Source organism: Taeniopygia guttata, chromosome 3 (genome assembly GCF_048771995.1).
Source record: "Taeniopygia guttata chromosome 3, bTaeGut7.mat, whole genome shotgun sequence".
NCBI lineage: Eukaryota > Metazoa > Chordata > Aves > Passeriformes > Estrildidae > Taeniopygia > Taeniopygia guttata.
Genome location: NC_133027.1, coordinates 50,429,228 through 50,450,758, shown reverse-complemented (window position 1 = coordinate 50,450,758; position 21,531 = coordinate 50,429,228). Strand labels below are relative to the sequence as shown.

Sequence of the window (21,531 nt, the reverse complement as noted above, 5' to 3'; positions counted from 1 at the left end):
ATCTCTCATTTCCACATACCTTGTAGTGGAAGAGGAATAACCCACAGAAGAGGCTGTACAGGTCAGCCGTGAGCAGGGAGAGGTTGACGGCAGTAGCGCTGGTTTTCTTTATGACCACTGGCATAAAGCTGTAGAGACCAAACATACAGGCACTAAAGCCAACATACAGCAAGCCTGCAGAAGAGAAACAAGAAGCAAAGTGACCTTACAGCCTGCAGAAATGACTTTGTTGGGAGGAAGAAGATTGTGCTTTAAGGAAAAGGAAGAATAATGCTTTTTCAAAGAAAAATGCAAATTAATAATATACACATATATAGAGAGTGAAAACCATATCAACAGTGGACATGAGGTCCTTTGGGATCTCCATAATAGCATAATTGTTTCAAATTGGTGTCTTATACTACCAGTGACTACCTCATGTCCAACATAGATTTGGACATAATGATGCATTTGAACATATCAAATCTAGTCTCTGCAGGAGCTTAATGCCCCCAGCACCAAGTGAGTTCAGCTGAGTTGGATGGAGCACATGGTATTTTCTGGGACTGGATGCAAAATATGAATGCAAAATTATTTGCAGGGGAGTTAATGAGCAAATGGATGAATGCATGAGAACAGCACTCAAGTGTCAGAGGTCCTAGTCCTATTCTGCCACCAAAACTGACAAATCACTTCACAGTTTTGCACCTCTGTTCCCTACTCCTTTTTTTCTGCCTTCCTTAATAGAACTTTTGTGAGCTGAAACTCTTTCCTGCTACACATTTAAAAAGTGCCTCACACAAATTAGATTGTTAGACACTAATAGAATAAAAATACATTACAGTAAAAATCTAAATTAATTTAAAAACCTAAATAACTTATTGGAAAAGAATTCATTGCTTCAGTTTATTACTTGATAAATCCCAAGGCAAATTAATCAATATGAAGTTAAAAAAAACAGCAAACACTTTACTCATCTATTCTCATGCAAATGATATTTCTTAGGCTGCCGTATGCTGCAGAATTCCCAGCTGATATGTGCATAAGCCTAAATTTAGACTCATGCCAGCTCTTCAGAACATGTTATTGACTAAAAGTTTTAGAAAATCAGATTGCCAAAGTCCTGAAAGGGATTATAAAGGATAAAAAAAAAAAAGGGCATATAATGGCCATATAACTGCATGTGGATCCATTTAGTTAAAAATTCTTTAGAAAAGCTATCTAAAGGACAAAATCAGCTGTGACAGATTGGGTCCTTTGGAAGCATACGAACTGAAGTGTACATTCAACTGAAACAAATGTAGCAGACACAAACTATCAGCATCCATACATGTTATGTCATGATAAGGAATTTGAATTTATATTCAGAATATGGACAATCATGGTAAAAATTGCTTTTACCCATAGCAAATTTATAAAGTGTACTAGTAAAAGAATTAAGTTTTAGGCAGTGCTTGGAAGCTGCTTTATTTAAACTCTGTGACTCTTCTGTAGCAGGCAAATGATTGCACAATATGGAGTGTAGTTTTGGGCAGTGGGAATTTTTTTGCATACAGGAGCATTAATCCAGCTTTTCTTCCAGGCTTAAGAAGAACATTCTGGATCAGAAGTCAGCATTGTCAAAGTACAGTCTGCAAATCACCGGCTGGTCCACCAAGCTTCTGGTCATCTGGATTTAACACAGCTTCACTGGTTATGCACTCAACTTACGGGATAATTTAATGGAACTGCCTTGCTGTTCACGCTATTTGACAGCCAGCTTCACAGGTTGCTTTCCAAAGGGCATTTCAGTTCCAGTGGAAAATTGCTTAAACTGTAGCTGTCCTAGCAGAGGTGAATATAAAGTGGCATTTCATTTACAGCTTCAAAATATATGTAATATCCACCAGCTGGGTGGCATTTAGTGGTGACAATAAACAACTGAAATTAACATCACATGATTTTCAGATATTGCTTCTTAGACGGCCAATTTTGAGAGTGAAAATATATTTTAAGTCAACAGCTTGGAGTGTCAGTCTCCTCAGGCACCCATGCAGTGCAAATAGCAGCCTTGGGAATTGCCTTTAGTGCTGCAGTCCCAGCAGGTTCCAGAACCTCTCTGGGCAACCTGCTCTGATGCCTGCCTGCCCTCAATGTGAAGAAGAGTTTCTTTATATCCAGTCTGAATCTGCCATTTGAGCTTCTGTCTATTGTCTCTCATCCTCTTGCCATGCACCTCTGTGAAGACCTCAGCTCTGTCCTTTTGATAACCTCCTTGTAGGTAACTTGACAACCTCCTTGTAGGTAACTTCTTTTCCACAGGCTGAACGAGCCCCAGTCCCTCAGTATTTTTCCATTTCTCTTTACACTTGGTGTCTTCACACAAATCGGCAGGATCTGTCCCTAAGGACCACTCCAATACAGCCCAAGCAGGACAGAGCCAAACATGACAAGTATTTCTGATCTTGTTCCTGAACAAGCTGGTGGAATGTCGCATGGTGCAATGATGCACGAATGTTGCCTGTGTGCTTTCACTCCAAAAGCAAGTGTTTTATTGGCATGAAATGGAATCAGTTATGATCTTCCATACTGCCTTGGAACAAAGACCATTCAGAAATTCAAACCCCTGGTAACAAAGGACATTCTTTGGAGCTACAAACTGGCTTTTCTCTTAAATAAAACTGATGTGAGTTTATTTGTTATTTCATCTATTGCTATAAAGCTTGTCATGGTCTCATATGAAACCACTCTCTCAAAAGTCTAAAATCATCCTCCTTTCAGTCTGGTTGTCAGTCAGTATTAGTACTTAAACCTTCAAGGATACAAACAGAGCTACAGTGATTCACACTAAATGTGAAGATGATGATATGTATCAGGGCAATTTCCAAAATTAACACCAGGAGGGCCACAGCCTGTTTTAAACATGATAGACATAACAGATTGGCTTTAGATCTTTATATTCAAAAATCATTTGCATCAGTTAAAAGGTAGTTCATTTGATCTTAAAAGCACCATTATGGCAGATTGTAACAGGCCACCTTGATTTACTCATTAGGTTGCCTGCTGTGACTTTATCACCACCATTCAGAAGGCTGCCGATTTAACTCTGCTGGACTGCAGGCATGAGTCTGTCACAGTGGATAACTACTCAGGACAGGGCTGTGAACTCCCTGATACAGATTTGTCAATCATTTTTGACAATCTTTTATCACTGCCAATGCAATGGAAAGTACACCAGGTGCAGTGGAAGCCAGGGAAGAACTACAGAACTGTCACCATTTAATCCATGTTCAACTACACCACATTTCCAATTATTGCTCTATGATGCTTTTGCTAAGATGATCTCAGCCTTGTGAAGCGTAAGGACTCTTCAGAATTAGTAATCAACTTTCAGGGAGCAGCATCACAGATGAAGTAAGACCTTATTTTAATTGAACGCTTCACTGATACTGAGTTTGAACAGAAATCTCATGGAAGTATACATGACATTTACATAGACAGTAGATTAATTCACTGTGACTGCTGGTACCACCAGTACCAGATGAATTATATCCCTAAGCTCCTTCTCATGAAATATAAACAAACACTGATGCAATTATGCTAAATATCTCAAATTAAAGAAGGCCAATACACTTATAGTACACAGTTGAGTGTGTTTCTCCATGGATGCTGTAAATTGATTTGTCACGTAGTTTTACAACTCAACCATCAAATTTCCAAGATTTCTAGGTGCAATTTTTGTGAAAAATGTGCTGTATTTATCAAGGTTAAAGATGATTAAAGGAAATTTCTAACCAAGTTTAAAGAAACTAACTGTATTCCACACTTTGTATCCCCTCCCCTCAGGGATTCCCTACATAATCAGTTGTTTTTGCACACTTCTGAGTTGTCAGCACACTTCTGAGTTGTCATTTTGATGTGCAGTCTGACACTAGGTAAACAGCTATTGTCAATGGATTGCCAAAGCTTGAATCCTCTGCAATCAGCTCTATGCTACTAGTATTCTTTTATTTCTTCTATTGTCATAAGTGGTGAAGGAGTGATTACATTACTGCCCTAAGGATTAAAGACTCCCCTAAATATTGATTTACTTTTAAATCAAATAATTAATTGGACTAATCAGAAGGGAGTCATAAACTCAGCTTCTAAACTGAAATGGGAAAATGAAATCCCCTGCTTGGCAGAACACCATAACTGCTTCATTGGACACGATGCTCCCAAAACTTGTCTAAAGGACACATCTGCTTTATTCCACCATTATTTGGAAAGCAATTAAAATACTTCCACACAGAAATGCTCCTTCTGGAAGTGAATTTATGAGGCTATAATATGCACTGTGAATATTTTTTAAGGTTATTTTGTTAGGTTCCATTTTCTTTCTTTGGCTTTCATTGAAAAGGTTTGGCTCTTAATGACTGCCTCATTTAATGCCCCAGTGTTGCATTGAATCTTAGAACTGGAGCCCCATTATTGTTTTACTTCATGGCTGTCTGAATGGTTCTTTTACAGCATTCATATGCTTAACCTAATCGTGCAAGGAAAGCACAACACAGCAATGGAGGACAGATCATTTAAGAACAGTTATGAGGCATGTAGCTCAACCTTTGGTAGTAACCAGTGGAAAAGTCACAAACATTGGAAAAGTCACAAACATTGGCTCTCCTGAAAGTCTGTGCCTGCCTCCCCAAACACTGGCTGTCACCACACCTCCTTCAGCAACCATCTTCCATGAGGTAAAATACGTTCTTACCTATTTGCCAATCCCAGGGGACTTTCAACAGCTCTTTGTGTTCCATGATTGCACTACAACAGAAGAGAAGGCAAAATTTGATGGAAGAGAACAGAAGTTAAATTACTTTCACTCACTGAATTCAAATGCTGGACAAAACAACACAAATAACCTTGTAACAAAAAAATCTCTGTAGGAACCAAATGCAGTCAAGAGTTTGCTAATCTACTCTGGCATTATCCCTGTGCCTGTGTATTTGAAAGATCTTCAGGGCAATAATCAGATCTGATGGCATACAATTCCTCCTGGTTTATTTCCAGCTCTATATATACCTGCTCTACATGCCCATTCCCCTAAATGTTCAATCCTCTTGTATTTTTCTGACTTAATATTCTGAAAGCTTTTGAATGTTAATTATTAATAAGGTATCTAGCTGAGTTATTCACACTTCGGAGTAGCTCTGTGGTGTAAAATAAATAGATATCACAGGGTGGTTTGAGAAGCATACGCTGATTTGTTACACACTGAGAGAAACCAAATAGTCACAGCAGTGAAAGTCAGGATAACAAGCAAAAGACGGGCAAACCTGCAAAAGTCCACTCTCAGTATCTTGTAAATCTTGCACTGTATATTAACATCAAAGTCACAGATCCATAAAATTCTAAGGTGGCAACAAGTCAGCTCTTCCCAATTCAGGTCAAATATGCCCTTGGAGATATCTCCCATGCGAGGTCTTTGCTCAGATAACTGCTTTCCCTGTCTCTGTGATTTCCAGATAAATCTGGCTGTGCAGAACTCTGCATGCTGGTCTGGGCACTATTTTACACAAGCATAAAACATGGAATTATACAGATTGAAAAACAAAGTATCTAGTAGGAAAGGTGGCATGTGGAAGACTAAATCTAATTGTAAAACTGCAGGAGCGCAGCACCTTCCAGATTAATCTAGTCTAAAGAGTTGCATCCTGGAAATTCTAATTTGCTTGCTGCTGATGTGAGGCAAATCTAATATTGTGTATAGAATAATAAGACTATAATCTCTGCAAAATAACTAAATTATAGGTGTCTTTGCATGCATAAGGTATATGTTTCTTTTATCAGTAATTCCTGAAGAATATAATGAAAAACAAACTGCAACAGCTCTTAGTCTGGAAAAAGAATTTTCATGTAACTTAAACATAGGAACATTGCATTCATATTATTGCTTAGCCAATACAAAATATATATAAAACAATATGCTATGGCTTGTGATTCCTTATGATCTGTGAAAAGAGAGGGGTGAGAGAAACTTTGTCAGAAGTGGCCATTTAGTGATGCCAGAGGCACTGAAGAATTGGAATCACAATGGTTTTGAAAGGTTGTGGTAGTTGGAGGACGTCTCTGATGACTGAAAAGAGACAAATGCAACATTCAGTTTAACACAGAACAAAAAGTGTAGCCTGGCCAGCCAGGTTATGCTAACCTTTTGGAAGATTATGGAACAAATCTACCCAGAAGCCATTGCCAGGAAATGAAGAAGATGATGCCACTGGGAACAGCCAGCAGAGTGCTCTCAGGAGCAAACCTGACCCAAATGACTGCCTCCTATGATGAGGTGACTGGATCAGTGAATAAAGGAGAAGGAATGGATGAGAAGATGTGGTGGAACCTACTGTTACTTTAGCAAGGTTTCCAACATGATTTCCTTAAAGATCTTCAGAGACTCAAGAGGTATGGACTAGATGGGTGGACTATGTACAATGTTGTCTAAAGAAAAGGGTGAGAAGAAACCTCATGAAATTCAAGAAAAGCAAGTATTAACTCTTGCACCTGGGGTGGAGTGACACTGTGAAACTGTACAGGCTGGGAGCTGACAGGATAGAAAGTTGTTTTCCAGCAATAAACCTTAGAGTCCTGGTGGACACCAACCTGTACACAAGTCAGCAATGTGTCCTTGGAGCAGAGGAGGGCAACAGCATCTTCAGCTGTATCAGTAAAAGTCTGACCAGAAAGCAGAAGGATGTGATTTCTGAGACAGTAGCTAGAGTCTTATATCCAATTATGTCTTGTCCAGAACAAGACAGACAATAACAAATTCAAGGGAGCACAGTGGAATTCCATCACAATGGTCAGGCAGGCTGAGGACAGGATGTAAGAGGAGATGCTGAAACATGAAGAGAAGGCTAAGCTGGAGGAACGGAGGACACAACAATAAATTTTCCATCTTGACTATGCAATGGGTAGTTACAGACAAGATAGTCATACTTTTCTTGGAGGTGCACAACAAAAGGATGAATGACAATGGACACAAGTTGCAATGTGGAAAACTGATTGAATATCAAGAGAAAAAAAAATTGTCAAACACTGGAACAGGCTGCCCAGCATGACTGGCAGTTCCATTCTTGGAGATACCAAAAAATCTACTGAAAAAATTCCTAAGCAACCTGATGTAACTTTGAAGTTAGCTTTGAGTAGGAGCTTGAACCAGATGACCTTCAGGGGGCCATTAGAAAATAGGCCATGTTATGATTATGTGATTCCATCAGATAACCTTATCTCCACTTGCTGCATAATTGTGACATCCCCAGCTCTTGTAAACTAATCTCTTATTCTTCCTCCCTGCTTTAATCATACTCAACATACTAAACTTCTCTTTCCACCATGTCTGGGTAATCAGCCAACTCATTAATTCACTGTTTCCCCTGACACCTTAGCTATTCCTCCTTTGCTGCACAACAGGCATTATGTGTGTTTACTTTATGTTACAGTCTTAGACTCCTTCAGTTTAGAGGATCTAAAGTTCCTATATTGCATTACAGTGGCCAGTAGTTTTTCAAAGAAAGAGCCTGCAAATTCAACATGAGGAATTGGCTTCTCTTTGAAGTAAGCGTTATATTTAGTTAGATTAAATCTCTGTGAACACATAAGTGCGACTTCCGCTATTCATTAGAGGTAAAGGTAAGAAAAAGGCACAGGTATGAATTAAGTGTGTGTGGGTCTCCAGAATGTGCCCAAGAAGCACCATCAAAAAAAAGCTGCAGAGGGTGGTGGAGAAAAGTTCACTGTTGGAGTGAACTTATGGGCCAAAGGTTGAATAGAAAACCTTTGAGTTTTCAGCAAAGAAATGGTTTCTTATTGTTTCCTTCCAGTTGTGTCTTCTTTATACAAGGATGCCTCATTCCAAAACCAGATTCTCACCAGCCAAACAGCTCACAGGCCCTGGAATTGTCACTAACTGCTTGGGTCAAGATGGAGCAATGGCACGACGATTGAATTCTGAAATACCAGACATTTACATGACAGTTTACACACAGAGCAAGACATGGGCACTGCTTTGATGTTCTCAGAATGTTAGTATCTACTTAATCACAAACATATAAAAAATGCTTTAGCCAAATATACTAGGCACATTTATATTCTCTTAAATTCCATATTATTAAAAGGGAACATTTGTATGGCAGCTAGTTAATATAAATAATTTTAAGACACTTGTTCAGTTCCCAAATAAATATATTAAGATTTCTAGCTAAAATTAATAGAACTATTGAAGTAGGAATTGATGGGCTGTTGTTTTTTGATCTGTTTCTGTTCTTACAAGGAGAGTAGCTTAGATCTGTAGAGAAGCAACTTGTTTTGGACTAATAATCAAAAGTCATTTTGTGTTACAAGCACCAGTGACAGACCTGCACAAAATGCAGCAATCTTGTAGAGCTACTTTTACATCAGTCACAGTACTGCAACACTGGAAACCACCTTCCAACTATTAGGCTTGCAGTTGAGATGCTCATTAGGTACATGTGGATAGACCAGACTCTGTAGATCCTGAAATCCATGCAACAATCTCCTATGTGCTAAATATTTTTGAAGTGAAAAGGCTATTTTCTTAAAGGCTTTTTCATGATTTCCACCATATCATAATGCAGTTACACAGTGCAAAGTGAACCAGTAAAACACCTTCTGACTGGATGTGCTTTCTAGCTCTTTAGAAATCAAAGCAACTTTTCAAAAGTATAAAACAGGACTAGAAAAAGCTGTAGATTTTGCTATTCACAGTTCAGACTAACACATGGAGCATACACTTGTCCTCCAGCAGCAAGACGGTGCAAGATGTCTTCTCCCTCTTTGTGTGACTACTCAAGGACACTGGTCCTTGAATTAGAGTACTTGGGAAAAAAATTGTGTTATTACTCAAATCATCAATTTGAACTATGAAAAATAATGCAACTTCCAAGATTGGAGGACACCTAGTCTCCACAGGAAAGGGCTAATTTTGAAGGAGTGCTTGGTGTATCTCAATGGAGCCCACGGATGCCCTTATTTGAGCCTTAGTGATCTCAAACCTGCCCACTTACAGCTGAATTCCACTGAAGAAGGAGCCAAAGAGTCCAATCATGCCCAGGAATTCCACTCGACTCAGATTTCGGACGATGTACTCCTCACAGACATTCGAGATGCCATACAGTGTTGCTCCACCAAGTACTAAGAGGTCCCCTATCAGTTTATTTTCACCTAGGAATAAATAGAAAAAAAATCAGAATGCCTCAAAACATCCATCTTTTGCCAAAACATTGCATGTTCTTCCCTCCAGATTTCATTCTTCAGTCACTACATAGCCCTTATCTGGGTTAATAAAATGAATGCAAATATTCTGTCATTCGAAGAGTTTTCATTCAATACATCAGCCTCAGACAGACAGAGGAAAAGCATAGTCCTTGCTGTAGAAAAAAAAAAAAGGACCTAAAAAATTCTGAAAAACTTGCAAAAAAAAGTATAGAATCCAAGTGGCACTTTTCAGAAACTGGTCCTTTATACTTTATTATACTTTTTATTATACTTTTTTTTTTCTTTGCAGAGAGAATGTGACTCAGCTCTATAGAGCAGTTTGCATCTCATCTTGAAATTTAACCAGTCTAAAACATGTTCAGTACTTAGATCTGAGGACAACTGAAAAATTCTGTGTACCTGTGAAATGAGTTAAGAAATCATTACAACCTAATATTAACCTCATTCTCACATGGAGCTGTTTGACAAGAAAAAGGAGAGGAAGGATAGGGTGTAGACAGGGTGATGATAAGGACAGAATTTTAAAAGAGGTTCAATTAACATAGCAGTACCTAATGCATGTAAAGAACAACAAGATGTATTTTCAATACCTCCAGGTATACAGAATCACTAAAACATTTTTTTATCAAAGACTGTTTGAAATCATTTTAAGTCTTGGAAGATTTTATTGTTGAGTGTTGGGTAGAGCTGCAGTGACATTTGATCAAGTTCAAGTTCCAGCTTGAAAACTGAGGCCCTACTTTTGCAAACTGGTGCATGCAATTCCCTCTGCACATATGGCTTGTTAAATTATTTCTACAAGAGCTACAGCTTCACAAAGCTGTCAGATATTGCTGCAGAACCATATTCTGAAATGCTGGATTATACAGGGTTTTTCTTTGAAAAGTTTCAGCAGAAATGCTGAAGTACTACAAAGTATTTTCTAAAAAAGAAATCCCATTTTCTTTTAAAATACTATGGTTTGGTTTTTATGTCCCTGTCTTTTAAAGTTTTATTTCAATTGATTTGCAAAATATACACTGCAGTAAATAAAAATGGAGACCAAACATTCTAATTGGTTCAAAATTGCCTTGCAACATTTTTCTTTAAGAAGTTCTTTTAAGCCTTCAGTTATCATTCCAAACTGTAGTGCTGAAGTTTCTATGGAGAAGAAATTTATGATAATGAAAACAGTCATAAGCGGACAGACCAAGGGTTCATTAATCCTGTCTCCAGCACTGGCTATAAGTACCAGAAAAGTATAAGTTGTTTAAGAACGACAGGAATGGAGTAAAGTGTAAAATATTCCCAGTAATACTCTCTTAGTTTCCAACATTTTTCAGCTCAGATGAGATGTGGTTTCTGTGTATTTAGCCAATACTACTAGATTTGTTTTTCACATACTCATCCAGCCTTTCCTAGAATTTCTGTTTTGAATGTTCCTTGACTGGCATTATGTTAACATTTGACCATTTGTCTTTTTATGATTTGGTTGTTTTGTTGTTGGTGTTTTTTTTTTTTTCCCTTATTTTAGTCTTTTGCAATCAGTAATGGAAGATGTTCTTAATTTAAAATAACCATCACGACTTTACAAAACTTCTTCATACCCCTGATGCATTTCATATTTCACAGTGGCTCCATTGATTCCTCACTGAGTTCACTTTTTTGGTATTTATTGCAGCTACTCATTGACACTTCAGGGAAGGATTGCTGAAAAAGCTTTTGACCTTAGAGCTTCTGCTGGGACAAAAATATCATCCTTTTGCATCTGTGAAACAAAAGGAGCTCAGAGTCTGAGCATTTTCACACAGATGGGATGGCCTCAAGCATCACACCCTGATAGCTATTCCCAAAGTTCTCTCATGCTGAATGTGAGCCTCAACCTTCAGGGCTTTCCCAGAAGAGGGAGCTGAAATCTGTTCATAGCACCAGACTCTGATGCTGGATCCTCCTCTGGTACTCAGCAGCACAGGGTGACTGAGGAGAGCATAAACTAATAGGGAAGTACAGAGGGACTTCTATCAGCCAGTTCTCAGTAGATTAGGCATTTTCTGAGATAGAAGTTGCATTAGGCCATCAAATTTAATAAACCTTGAGGGATTCTTAATCAATTTGTGTAAAATCCATATGTTCTTGGCCTACAATTAAGAAGCACTTTATGCTTTTAACTTTTACCATAAATACCTCAAAATCATATTAGTCATCCCATAATATTCTGAGAAATATTTAAAAATCACTCTATTGACCCTCTCCATATCACTGAAGACTTCATATACCTTTACAGTATCGGTCCCTTTCTTGCCTTTTCTGAGAGATGGAATGTCCCAGTCTGGCTATAGTCTCTTCATCTGAAATCCATTGTATACCCTTGAACAGCTTTCTCACCTATCTCCATTGCTTATACAGGCTTATTTTCTGGTGACTTCTTTTTGAGATGCAGTGACCAGAGTAATACCTAGTACCCAAGGAGTTAGTGCACCAAAACTTTATATACCGGTGTAAAAATGTTGTAAAATATGTTTTTGCTTTGTTTCTTAGAAATTACTTTTCAGGTTGCCAAATGCCTTATCTTTGCATTCTCAAGAGGCTAGACTTTGTAACTTTCCCCCAAGAAGACTGACATATATCCCTATAGACTTCTTTTCATGGATGTAATATCCACATGCATCTACTGGTTTCACTGCTAAGGAAACATATGTCAACTAACTAGAGACATTCTAAAGACTTTTAGGATAATAAAGTTGTATTTCACCAGTTTAATGGTGTAGGTCATTCTTCAGAAGGCACACAAGGCATAGCCTGGCAGAACAAGATTTACATTAATGATTGTTACTATATTTAATATTCTGTGGAGAAGTCATGGTCCAGAGCGGAGTTAGTGTTTTGGGAACTAGTTATAGCATCATAGTGTAACACAAATCTTTTAAATGTGAATTGTGTTCTGACACAATTTCTTTTCATACTCCCAATAGGCCTCTTTGTCACATTTTTGCCCTAGCCCCTGCCATTAAAAGGTGTTTCTTTTTGCTTTTGGTTGTAGTTACTGATGAACATGATACCTAAAATCACTCTCAATGTGTCCCATTTTAAATTGAACACTGATATATGTATTAGCAGGATTGATGTGACTGGTTTTCAGAGACTGTTGTAAGTTAAAGCAATGAAGTGCTTTGAAAAACCTGGATGAAACACTTAGACCTGTGTCGCTTAGACCTCTGTGTATGGCAGGAGCAGAAGCATAAAAGTAACTCATGGGTGTTAGTTCAGAATAATGTTATTTTCAGGTATACTTGGCATGTAAGATGATAGAGCTCTAAATACTTAAGAGTAATTGTTTTCCCATTGAGTAATGTGCAAAATATCAGTGAGGATACAATCCTGCAGATAGTTTGGAAAATACACATTGATCTCTCAGTGATACATTTTAAATTCATGTTCACTTACTGTAAGAATTGGCAGGTAAAATTGTCTTATGCTGTGGTTACCTAGCAGAGCCTTATGGCTCTTCTAATACAGTAAGCAATGTGGTCAACAGGAGCACACAGGTATCAACAGTTCTTGTCCCCTAAAATATAAGTTAAACAGAGACATTTACTGAGGACTAATGAAGCATCATTGCTTTTGGTGTCTTCCTTTAGTTTGTCCAGTCCTAGGAAACATCCTATAAATGGTGTACAACCTCTTAATGAAGAGTTTCAATAATTTTGTTCTTTTCCTCCTGCCGTTAATTCTTTTTATTTGTACATTCTAATGTGTAGTTTTAGCCTTTCAAAGAAGTTAAACTAGTTGATCTATTTGATGATGTTAAAGACAGCATCATTAATAATATCATTATGCCACTAAAAAAGTAAAAAAGCTGCAGTCTCTCTGCATAGCAATAAGCATGGACACAGTTTTTCATGTGTAGGTCCAAATGAAAAGGCAATAATGCATGTTAACAGATTTTTCTGGACAAATTTACTTAACAGCTATACCCATGCTTCAATAAGGAACATGGCAAATAGCATCTAATAACTGCAGTTGGATGGCAAAGTGTCAGTGCTCTTCAATTTGTTCCTTGTCTGCTTCCACTGCCCCACATGCTCCGGCTGATCTACAGCTCACCCGCTCAAGCGTGTTACTCTCTAGACCGCTGGAACACAGGATGTTTCTTCTGGAACCCTGGTTTGGAATCCCAATCCCTCTGAAATCAGCCATTCCCAACACAGCCTTGGCTGGCTGGTTACATAGTACAGAGTTTATTATTTCATTTTTAGGTGGGGCAAGGCTACTTCTGGCAGAGAAGTAACTATAAATCTCCTTTCAGGGCTAAGGACAGAGATAAAAAGGGGCAGGGAGATATGGTCAGCACTGTCACAAAGTCCATTGTTTTGTTTAGTAGCATCCTGGCAAATGCAGTTTTTACAGCACTTGCATTTGTATTCAGAAAGCTGAGTCAAGAATTTTAAATCCCAGTGTATTATGCTCTGCTCACAATTCAGTGCTTTTAATTAAGAATGAAAACTGTGCCTAATTGACAATCTTTGAAAAGAATTTCCAGCCTTCCCACATAATTTGGCTTGGCACTAGAGAAATCAATGTGACAGGGGAAGTTGATCGATGAACTCTAACTCTGTCTAGTCTGCATTAATAGATACACACACATTATTCATATGATGCCACACATAAAAAAGAACATTTTACACACAAGGAGGTTCTTTTCAAAAATGTTACAGTCAAGTCCCAAAGCTTTAGGACATGACTGTGTGCAAAACCCAACTGGTAGTATACAGGTTTGATGTCTTTTAGCACCTACCAAGTGACCCCACCTCTGTATAAAAACAAGCAAAGCTGAGGAGAAGTAAGAACACACAGTAGATATGAGAGGTGCTTACGACTTAGAAATGTATCCAATTTGGAAAGGAAGCTATTGAGGTTTGCAGTCCAACAGCTAAGCCAAAAGAGAACAAAACTACAAATATTTAGCTTGTCCTCCAAGCTTGCAGAGGTTTCTAAGACATAGGGTCCAAGAAATCTGCTTGCAGCAGTGCTGATCTCTAAGTAGTGACCCATTTTTGCCCTTCTGACAGAGACAACTCTGAATAGTGCAGTGCTTTGGATCCATGAAGGTACAGTTTCTTGGCAAATTTCCCCCTTATTTTGGCCCCAGTCTGACACACACTGGTCAATGGCTTCTCTGAACAGAACTTGGCCATACAACCCATTCATTCTTACCTGCTCCTTGCTGTCTCCCAACGAGGACATCTGCTCCTGCCATGCAGCCCATGCCCAGAATGCAGACCACAATCCCAATGAAATGAACTGCCTTGTATCGTACCAGTAGGAAGAACCAGGAGAGAAGTATCACCACTGGGATGACGAAACAGTCTAGGAGCTGTCAAAAGAGAGAAGAATAATCAAGAACCCAACAACCTGCAAGTACTTTGCCCTGAAGTACTAGGACAGATTCCAGCAGAGGGAAGCAGGGTTATTTAGTTTGTGATAGCACTTTCTACTAAGAGAAAGTGTATTCAAGTGGCTCTTCATGCATCAGACACAGAGGAAGACTTCCATGACAATTCCACGAATTCAGGAGAGCTGTTGCTCTATAATAGCACTCAAACACACTGCTCTTGGATTCAGATGCATATTTCAAAGTCATGGGAAGAACACCTGGGCCAAAAGAGAGTCACACCAGTCCATCTGGACAAGGACTGAAGGAAGTTTTCCTACAGTCTAGATATACACTTCAATTAAGTCATTTAAGGTCGAGATATTAGGAATGTTCATAACACACAAGTTGACCATATTTATGAAATCTCTCTATATAAATCAGAGGTTTTCTGCATGCAGAATGCTTGTGAAAAATCTGGCCCCTGTGGCCACTGTTCTCTCTGTGAAAATAGAGTCCCATATGCCTTTGAAGGGAAAAAAAGAAACAAAGCCCCATCATGCGTGCAGTGCAAGAAACTCAGTCTTCTTGCCACTACAGCCTCGGAAAGAACTTTCTCAAATAAATGTTATGAAACACAATTTTTAATTGTTTGGTTTTTTTTCAGAGACATCAAACAACAGACCCAGAGAAGATGAGATATAAAAAGAAATGCACCAAATGTTTGTGAGACGATCTTCAGATTTTCAAATAAAAATATATTTTAGAAACTAAACTGCATGTCACTAGGAAACAAAAATCCTGTGTAAGAAACACCCAAAGAAACTTGACTTTAATCCCACTTCCTAAAAGGATACAGGTAATGAAGAGTTGCAATTCTGTGGACTAATGATGGGATTTAACAAATTGTGAAGGATACACTACTGCTCAATGCCTATTGATACAGCATGCACCAAAGCAGTATGACATGCATCTTCTTTCTAATGAAAATGTCTGGGACAACCAAAGAAGGAGAACCGTGAACTGTGTCCATACTTCTGGAAAACACACCAGATATTGTCACCTTTATTTTAGATTATGCTGTTTGATTTTTCCTCCCTTTGAACCTATCACATGTTATTTGCTTTCTCAGCGTGATTTAGCACTAAGGATATTGTTAGCAAATAAAGATCAAACCCCTTTTAACTATAGTTAAAGTTTTAACATCTTTGTCCTTCCATGTGTTATTTGAAGAAAGAAAGATTTTTGGATTATTCCAGGAAATTTACTTCTTAGAAAACTATTTTTTGCATGTGGGATACATATGAAACATCGTATTTGTGGGATCAGCAAAAATATAAAAAACAATTTTTGGACTGAGAACAATTTCCCTGAAGCTTCCTTTGAAAAACAGAAGTGAAAACCCATCCATTTCAAAGATTTCCCAGACAGTGAGAGGCAAAAAAGCTTCAGAGGAAAACCAGTGTATCAGTGGGACCATGCTGCTCTTGGCAGGCTTAAACAGTCCCAAAGAGCTTCAGAACAGATGAGGGAAATTACAAATGGGAACGGTCGATGTTAAAAGCAGGTTCTGCATTTAAAGTGAGAGCCAATAATCTAAAATTCATGGACAGGCCTCTTTACAGTGAAAACTTTCTGCAGCAGTCCTCAAAACACCATCCTTCACTGACAGAACACAAAAAGGGACAAAGTCTGAAAGAACTGGAACAAGCTTTTTCGCCTGCATGGAGCCTCTGCTCTGTCCCCGCAGCACACCCAGCACGTACCCAGCTCACACTCAGCAGCTGGGCTGGGCAGAGACACACACACCAACAGGAACATCCCCAGAACAGCTCCAGAAGCTGTGCTGCTGGGAGCAGCCGTCTCCTGGGGCAGGGAGGGCTGCTGGCAGGAGTCCCGAGCACACACATTAAATCCTGGGCATCTGAGGGAAGGGCCCCCTTCGGTGTAACCTGTGGGATGTGGGCACAGCTCAGCAGCTCCTGTCTCACTCCACACTCACTCACCTGGATGTCTTTCCTTCAGCAGCTGCACCAGCACTACGCACTACACCCATCTCCTCTGCCAAAGGTGGTACCAAACACAAGGAGGCAGGCACTTCTCACCCTGCTCACAGCTATCCCTGAAGGTTTGAAGGCATCCGCCAAATTCCCTCCCAGTGCAGCATTGAACAGGTGAATTTAACTTACTATTTTCTGACCTCACCACAGTTTTCCATCACTTAATGTGTGGCTACAAAGAAGACGGAGGCTCTTTCTTTAACAGAAATCACATGGAGAATCAGAGAATCATAAAATTATAGAAGGATTTGGATTGGACAGGACCTTGAAGATTACCTGGTTCCAAGCCCCCTGCCATGTGCAGAAACAGCTTCCACTGGACCAGGTTGTTCAAAGCTCCATACAACCTAGCCTGGAACACTCCCAGGGACGGAGAATCCATAGCTTTTCTGAGCAACCTGCCTTGCCACTCTCACAGGGAAGAATTTCTTCCTGCTGTCTGATCTAATCCTGCACTCCTCCAGTTTAAAATCCTTACCCCTTGTCCTGTCACTACATGCCCTTATGAATAGTTCCTCTCCAGCTCTCCTGTAGACCTCTTTAGGCATTGAAATGCTGCTACAAGGTCTTTCTCTTCTCCATTCTGAGCAACCCCAATTTTATCAGCCTTTCTTCAGAGGAGAGGTGTTACATCCCTCTAATCATCTTTGTGTCTTCCTTTGGACTTGCTTCAACAATTCTATGGACTTCCTGTGATGGGGGCCCCAGAGCTGGATTCAGTGTTACAGGCGGTGTCTCAACAGAGGGGAATAGAGGGAAGACAAGGGGCAAGGAACACAAGTTACACTGGGAAAGGTTTCATCTCAATAAAGAAAGAAAATTTTTTACAGTGGGAACAAACTCCATAGAGACATGGTAGGGTCACCAGAGATTTTCAGGGTGTGACTGGGTGCTAAATAATCCCACATAGACTCCCTTTCCTGTAAAAGGCTGGACCAGTTTGGAAGGCTCTCCTAAACAGGGCCGTTCTATGAGCTAAATTGTTCTGTGAGTTTAAAAATTGCTTGTACCTGCCACATGCGTACTTCAAGATGTACTTCAACAGTCTTCTAGAGGAAGATTTTTAAAAATTCCTCTCATTCCATAAATATTTAAACATACCTATGCTTTCAAGTATGTGAATGAGTGTCTTTTAAGCAGTAACATGAAAGGACACATGACCAGAATCTTTCACAAATAAATAATGCTGATAACAGCTAGAAAACACCTCCTTGGCTGGCAGTCCAAAATCTAATTCACAAATTGTTATTTGGAATGATGCAGTATCAATAGATGCAAATATGAAGTGTAGGTAATGTTCACTGTCATTATGCAGTTCTTAAATAGTGCTTAGTTTGTACCTTCAATTAAAGAATGAGGTGGACAGAAATAAATTAGGTTGCTACAATGTAAGAAAAAAGATACCTAACTAATTAACTCTTTTTCTGTGATTGCTTTGAATTTCACTTCTCCAGGACTAAATTCACCCTGCCTTTCTTTTTTTCCTCAGATAAACCTGTCTAGTAAAAGAAAAAATGCACATGTATTCCACAGACAAAAGACCTAAGATTGAGGATTACCTCATCTGCAACAGGGCTTTTTTATTGATGGGGGTTTTTGCCTTTTTTTCTCTCTTTGTTTGTTACTAATTATTTCAGCTATTAAGAAAAAATATTATACTGAATTGTAATTTTTCTGTCTATTACAGTAACAAAGAAGGATTATGATTAGCTGAATTTCATTTATAGTACATAAAGGTCAGTTGTTTATCAATATTTCTCAAATAATTATCTCAAATATTTTCCTTCCTTTTAATTGTTTATTTAAAAGGTATTACCTATACCCTGTCATTAAGGCAAATTAATGAGCGGTCTGATTTTAATCAGCATTCCTGTTAATCACAGAAATTATTATACCTCGCTAACCTAAAAGAAAACATATTTCCTATATTGCCATGGGGTGGTGCAGACCATGTGCTTGACATTGCTGTGTTTGTCTGCGGCTTTCTTCAGTCACAGCTCTGAATGGGACTCCTTTAGAAGGCAGGATACAAAAATATGTAATCAATCTACTGATATACTGTTCTATAGAAACTTTTTATTAAAAGAATGCTATGTTGTTGTAGAAATGGAAGATTGTTATTTGACTCTAAAAGATACCACACTGCATCTAAGTCTGTTGATGAAACATACTGTTGACATCTATTTCCTCTGATTACTTGTTAAATTATTATCCTTGTGAATCAAAGATAAATACTCCCTTGCTAACAGTAAAATTTCAGTCTCTGTTCTCACAAATTCAGCATGTCTCTGCATATCTACAGTAAGAATATTCTGTTAAATCATTGGAAGGGAGAGCTGGCAAGCTTTAGAAGAAAGGTCTGTAATACAGAGTGTGAACTGCTGATCTGCAGTGATATCAAAAAGAAAAAAGCTGGTCAGCAAACTCCCTATGGGAACAGCTGAGCTGAATCTTCCTTTTTAAACATTCATTGGATTTTTTTTCCCCCCAGTTAAAAGCCCTTTTTTTTCACATTAGGGGTTTCTCATTAGCGCTGCCCTCCAGCAAATCATGCGGAGAAGCAGCTGCAGTCTCTACTTGCCCTGCTCTCCAGAGCAGGGGGATCAGTGAGACCAATGTCGCATCCGTCAAACATTGTATGGTCAAGCACATATGGTGGCCACAGAATTTCAGCATGTGACCTGGAAATTTTAATACAACAGTAAGTGCTATAGCCAGTGAGAGACATAGCTTCTGTTATTTACTTTGTTTTTTTCAAAGGAAAAAAGGGTTCGCTGCCCGTTCAAGGGCTTTTTCTCCTCCAGTTTTCAGACCACCTTCACAATATCACACACACTTGATTCAACAGAAGCAGATGAGATGTGAACCCTCACAGAGCTGGATGCCAGCTGCCAGGGCAGCTGCATTGCAATTATGCTGCCCTGCAACCAAAATCTTCTGCAGGAAAGGTGTGGATGCTGGCAGCATCTCTGGGTTATTTCAACAGTTCAAATAGAAAAGGGAGAACTGTTTTTATATTTCATGTTTCTATTTGCTACCTTATCACAACTTTACCTCTTTCTCGCATGGCTTTTATCTAATCACAGAATTATTGTGAAACCATTAACTTTTCATTCAGTCAAAATGTACAGTACTTCAGGTATGGAGACTGGTGAAAGAACCAGTGATGCAATTTGTTTTCAAAAAATGTAAAAATGTGTATTTCCATGATGTGGAAAAAACAAAAACCCAGAAGACTGCTCCACTCTGCCCACAAGATCTCAAATTTTTTTCTTAATGCTTCTAGAACTGTTTCTATCAGTTTCTTTAATCTTTAATTCTTTAATCTGTTCTAAGTGTTTTCTTTTTCCCTGTGGACAGAGAAACTCATTTAAAACTTTGACTAATGAAAGACCTTCACCTCTATTTGACTTGTATGTATCAAAACATGAGATGAGGAGTCTCACAGCTTCAGCTTTCTGTGCACAAAGAAGTTTAGTGCTTTCTTGAAGTTGTGTTAAATGAAAGATGGTGGTCACATCCAACCCACAGTTCCTCTGCTCTAAACTCTCAAGGACATGCTATACTACCAACATGAATAATCAAATCTTGAGTCCTTTAAAAAAATACCTCTTTATGATTCCAGACATGAACTTCAGCTATGCTTATACAGATCTGCACAGATACCAGGAAAACTTACCAACAAATTGACCATGGAAATGGTCTTTCCTTTAATTGACTTCCTCTGATTCCACATACCATTGTCAGAAAAAGATCATTGTAAGACAGTTCTGCCAGCAGGCATGTGTTTCTGCAGAATCACCCCCCACCTCCATTTTCTGTTTAGCTTCTCTCTAAGTAAGCTGACTGGACAAGAGCTTGGCAGATCATTTTCTCAAGGTTACTCATTAGAAACTTCTCCATGTCACCACCTGCTTTATGTATGTGGGGGATGAGATCCCGGCCTAAGAAATTTCATGGATCTCTCCTACAGGAAAACCTCTGCTTTTGCATGCCACCTGCCAGAATGTGCAAAATGGGCACAGGAGGCCAAAACCTCTGCTCTTGCAATGGGCACAGCTCCACTGAATTTAATGAGATTTTGCATATTTATGTTCGTAAAAAGTTTGGCTCTAGGTGAATTTTGCCAGTAGAGGCAGGAGATCTGGATACTCAGAGCTCTGTTGACTTCACACCCACATACAGAGACTGTGGATACTGCAGGACCTGCTTTGCACGCCACAGATATGTAATAAGTTAAAAGACAGAACAGTAACTCAAAGTCTCAACATTGCACTATTTCCTTGCTGCCCTGAAGCAGAACAGGAAAGTATGGCCAATCTTACATTCATAGGATGGGAGGAGGAAGGGAGGGAGTGGAATTTATCTCTGTTTTTGGGACATTTCACATTAGCAGCCACCAGAAAAAGTAGATCAACAACTTCAACATTGCACATCCCCTGCTCCCTGCCTCCCAGATTTGCTTCAAAACCATCTCAAACCTTTTGCCTCAATGTACTTTGAGTCCACAGGCACCAAGAACAAAGTAAAGACTATTGCCATCCGGCTCTCCTATAATAAGCACTTACTGCTGACTCCTTTCCTTTTCTGGTGGCTGTTGTTGAGATATGAAAACTGCCAGAGGTAATTGGAAGTGTGATGTACTGCTGAGCCTCACAGTGATCTAAGAGTAGTTGAGAACATCAGCATCACAGCTTTATAGCCTGTCTCCTGGTGTCTATAAATCCCAGCTTTTACTACCTTTGTTTTCATCATGCCAATCAAAGGCTTGATTGCCCAAGGAATAAATTACCAGATAAATTGCTATTTGGAAACATCTCTCTCTCCTTGACAGTGCATCTCTTCTTGTGACATTGTATGTATACTCTGCTAACATTATGAGAGATGTTTCAG

General features: G+C 39.0%; 1 protein-coding gene across 1 annotated transcript in view; it reads right to left on the bottom strand.

The window, feature by feature from the left end:
• Positions 1–21,531, bottom strand: part of SLC35F1 (solute carrier family 35 member F1) — a 220,996-nt gene that overhangs the window by 22,042 nt on the left and 177,423 nt on the right. Inside the window, exons 4-7 of the mRNA XM_030267791.4 lie at positions 14,422–14,581; positions 9,018–9,174; positions 4,709–4,761; positions 20–174 (exon numbers count right to left, since the gene is read on the bottom strand). Of these exons, the coding sequence (XP_030123651.4) occupies positions 20–174; positions 4,709–4,761; positions 9,018–9,174; positions 14,422–14,581 (525 nt within the window). The remainder of the gene's footprint in view (positions 1–19; positions 175–4,708; positions 4,762–9,017; positions 9,175–14,421; positions 14,582–21,531) is intronic.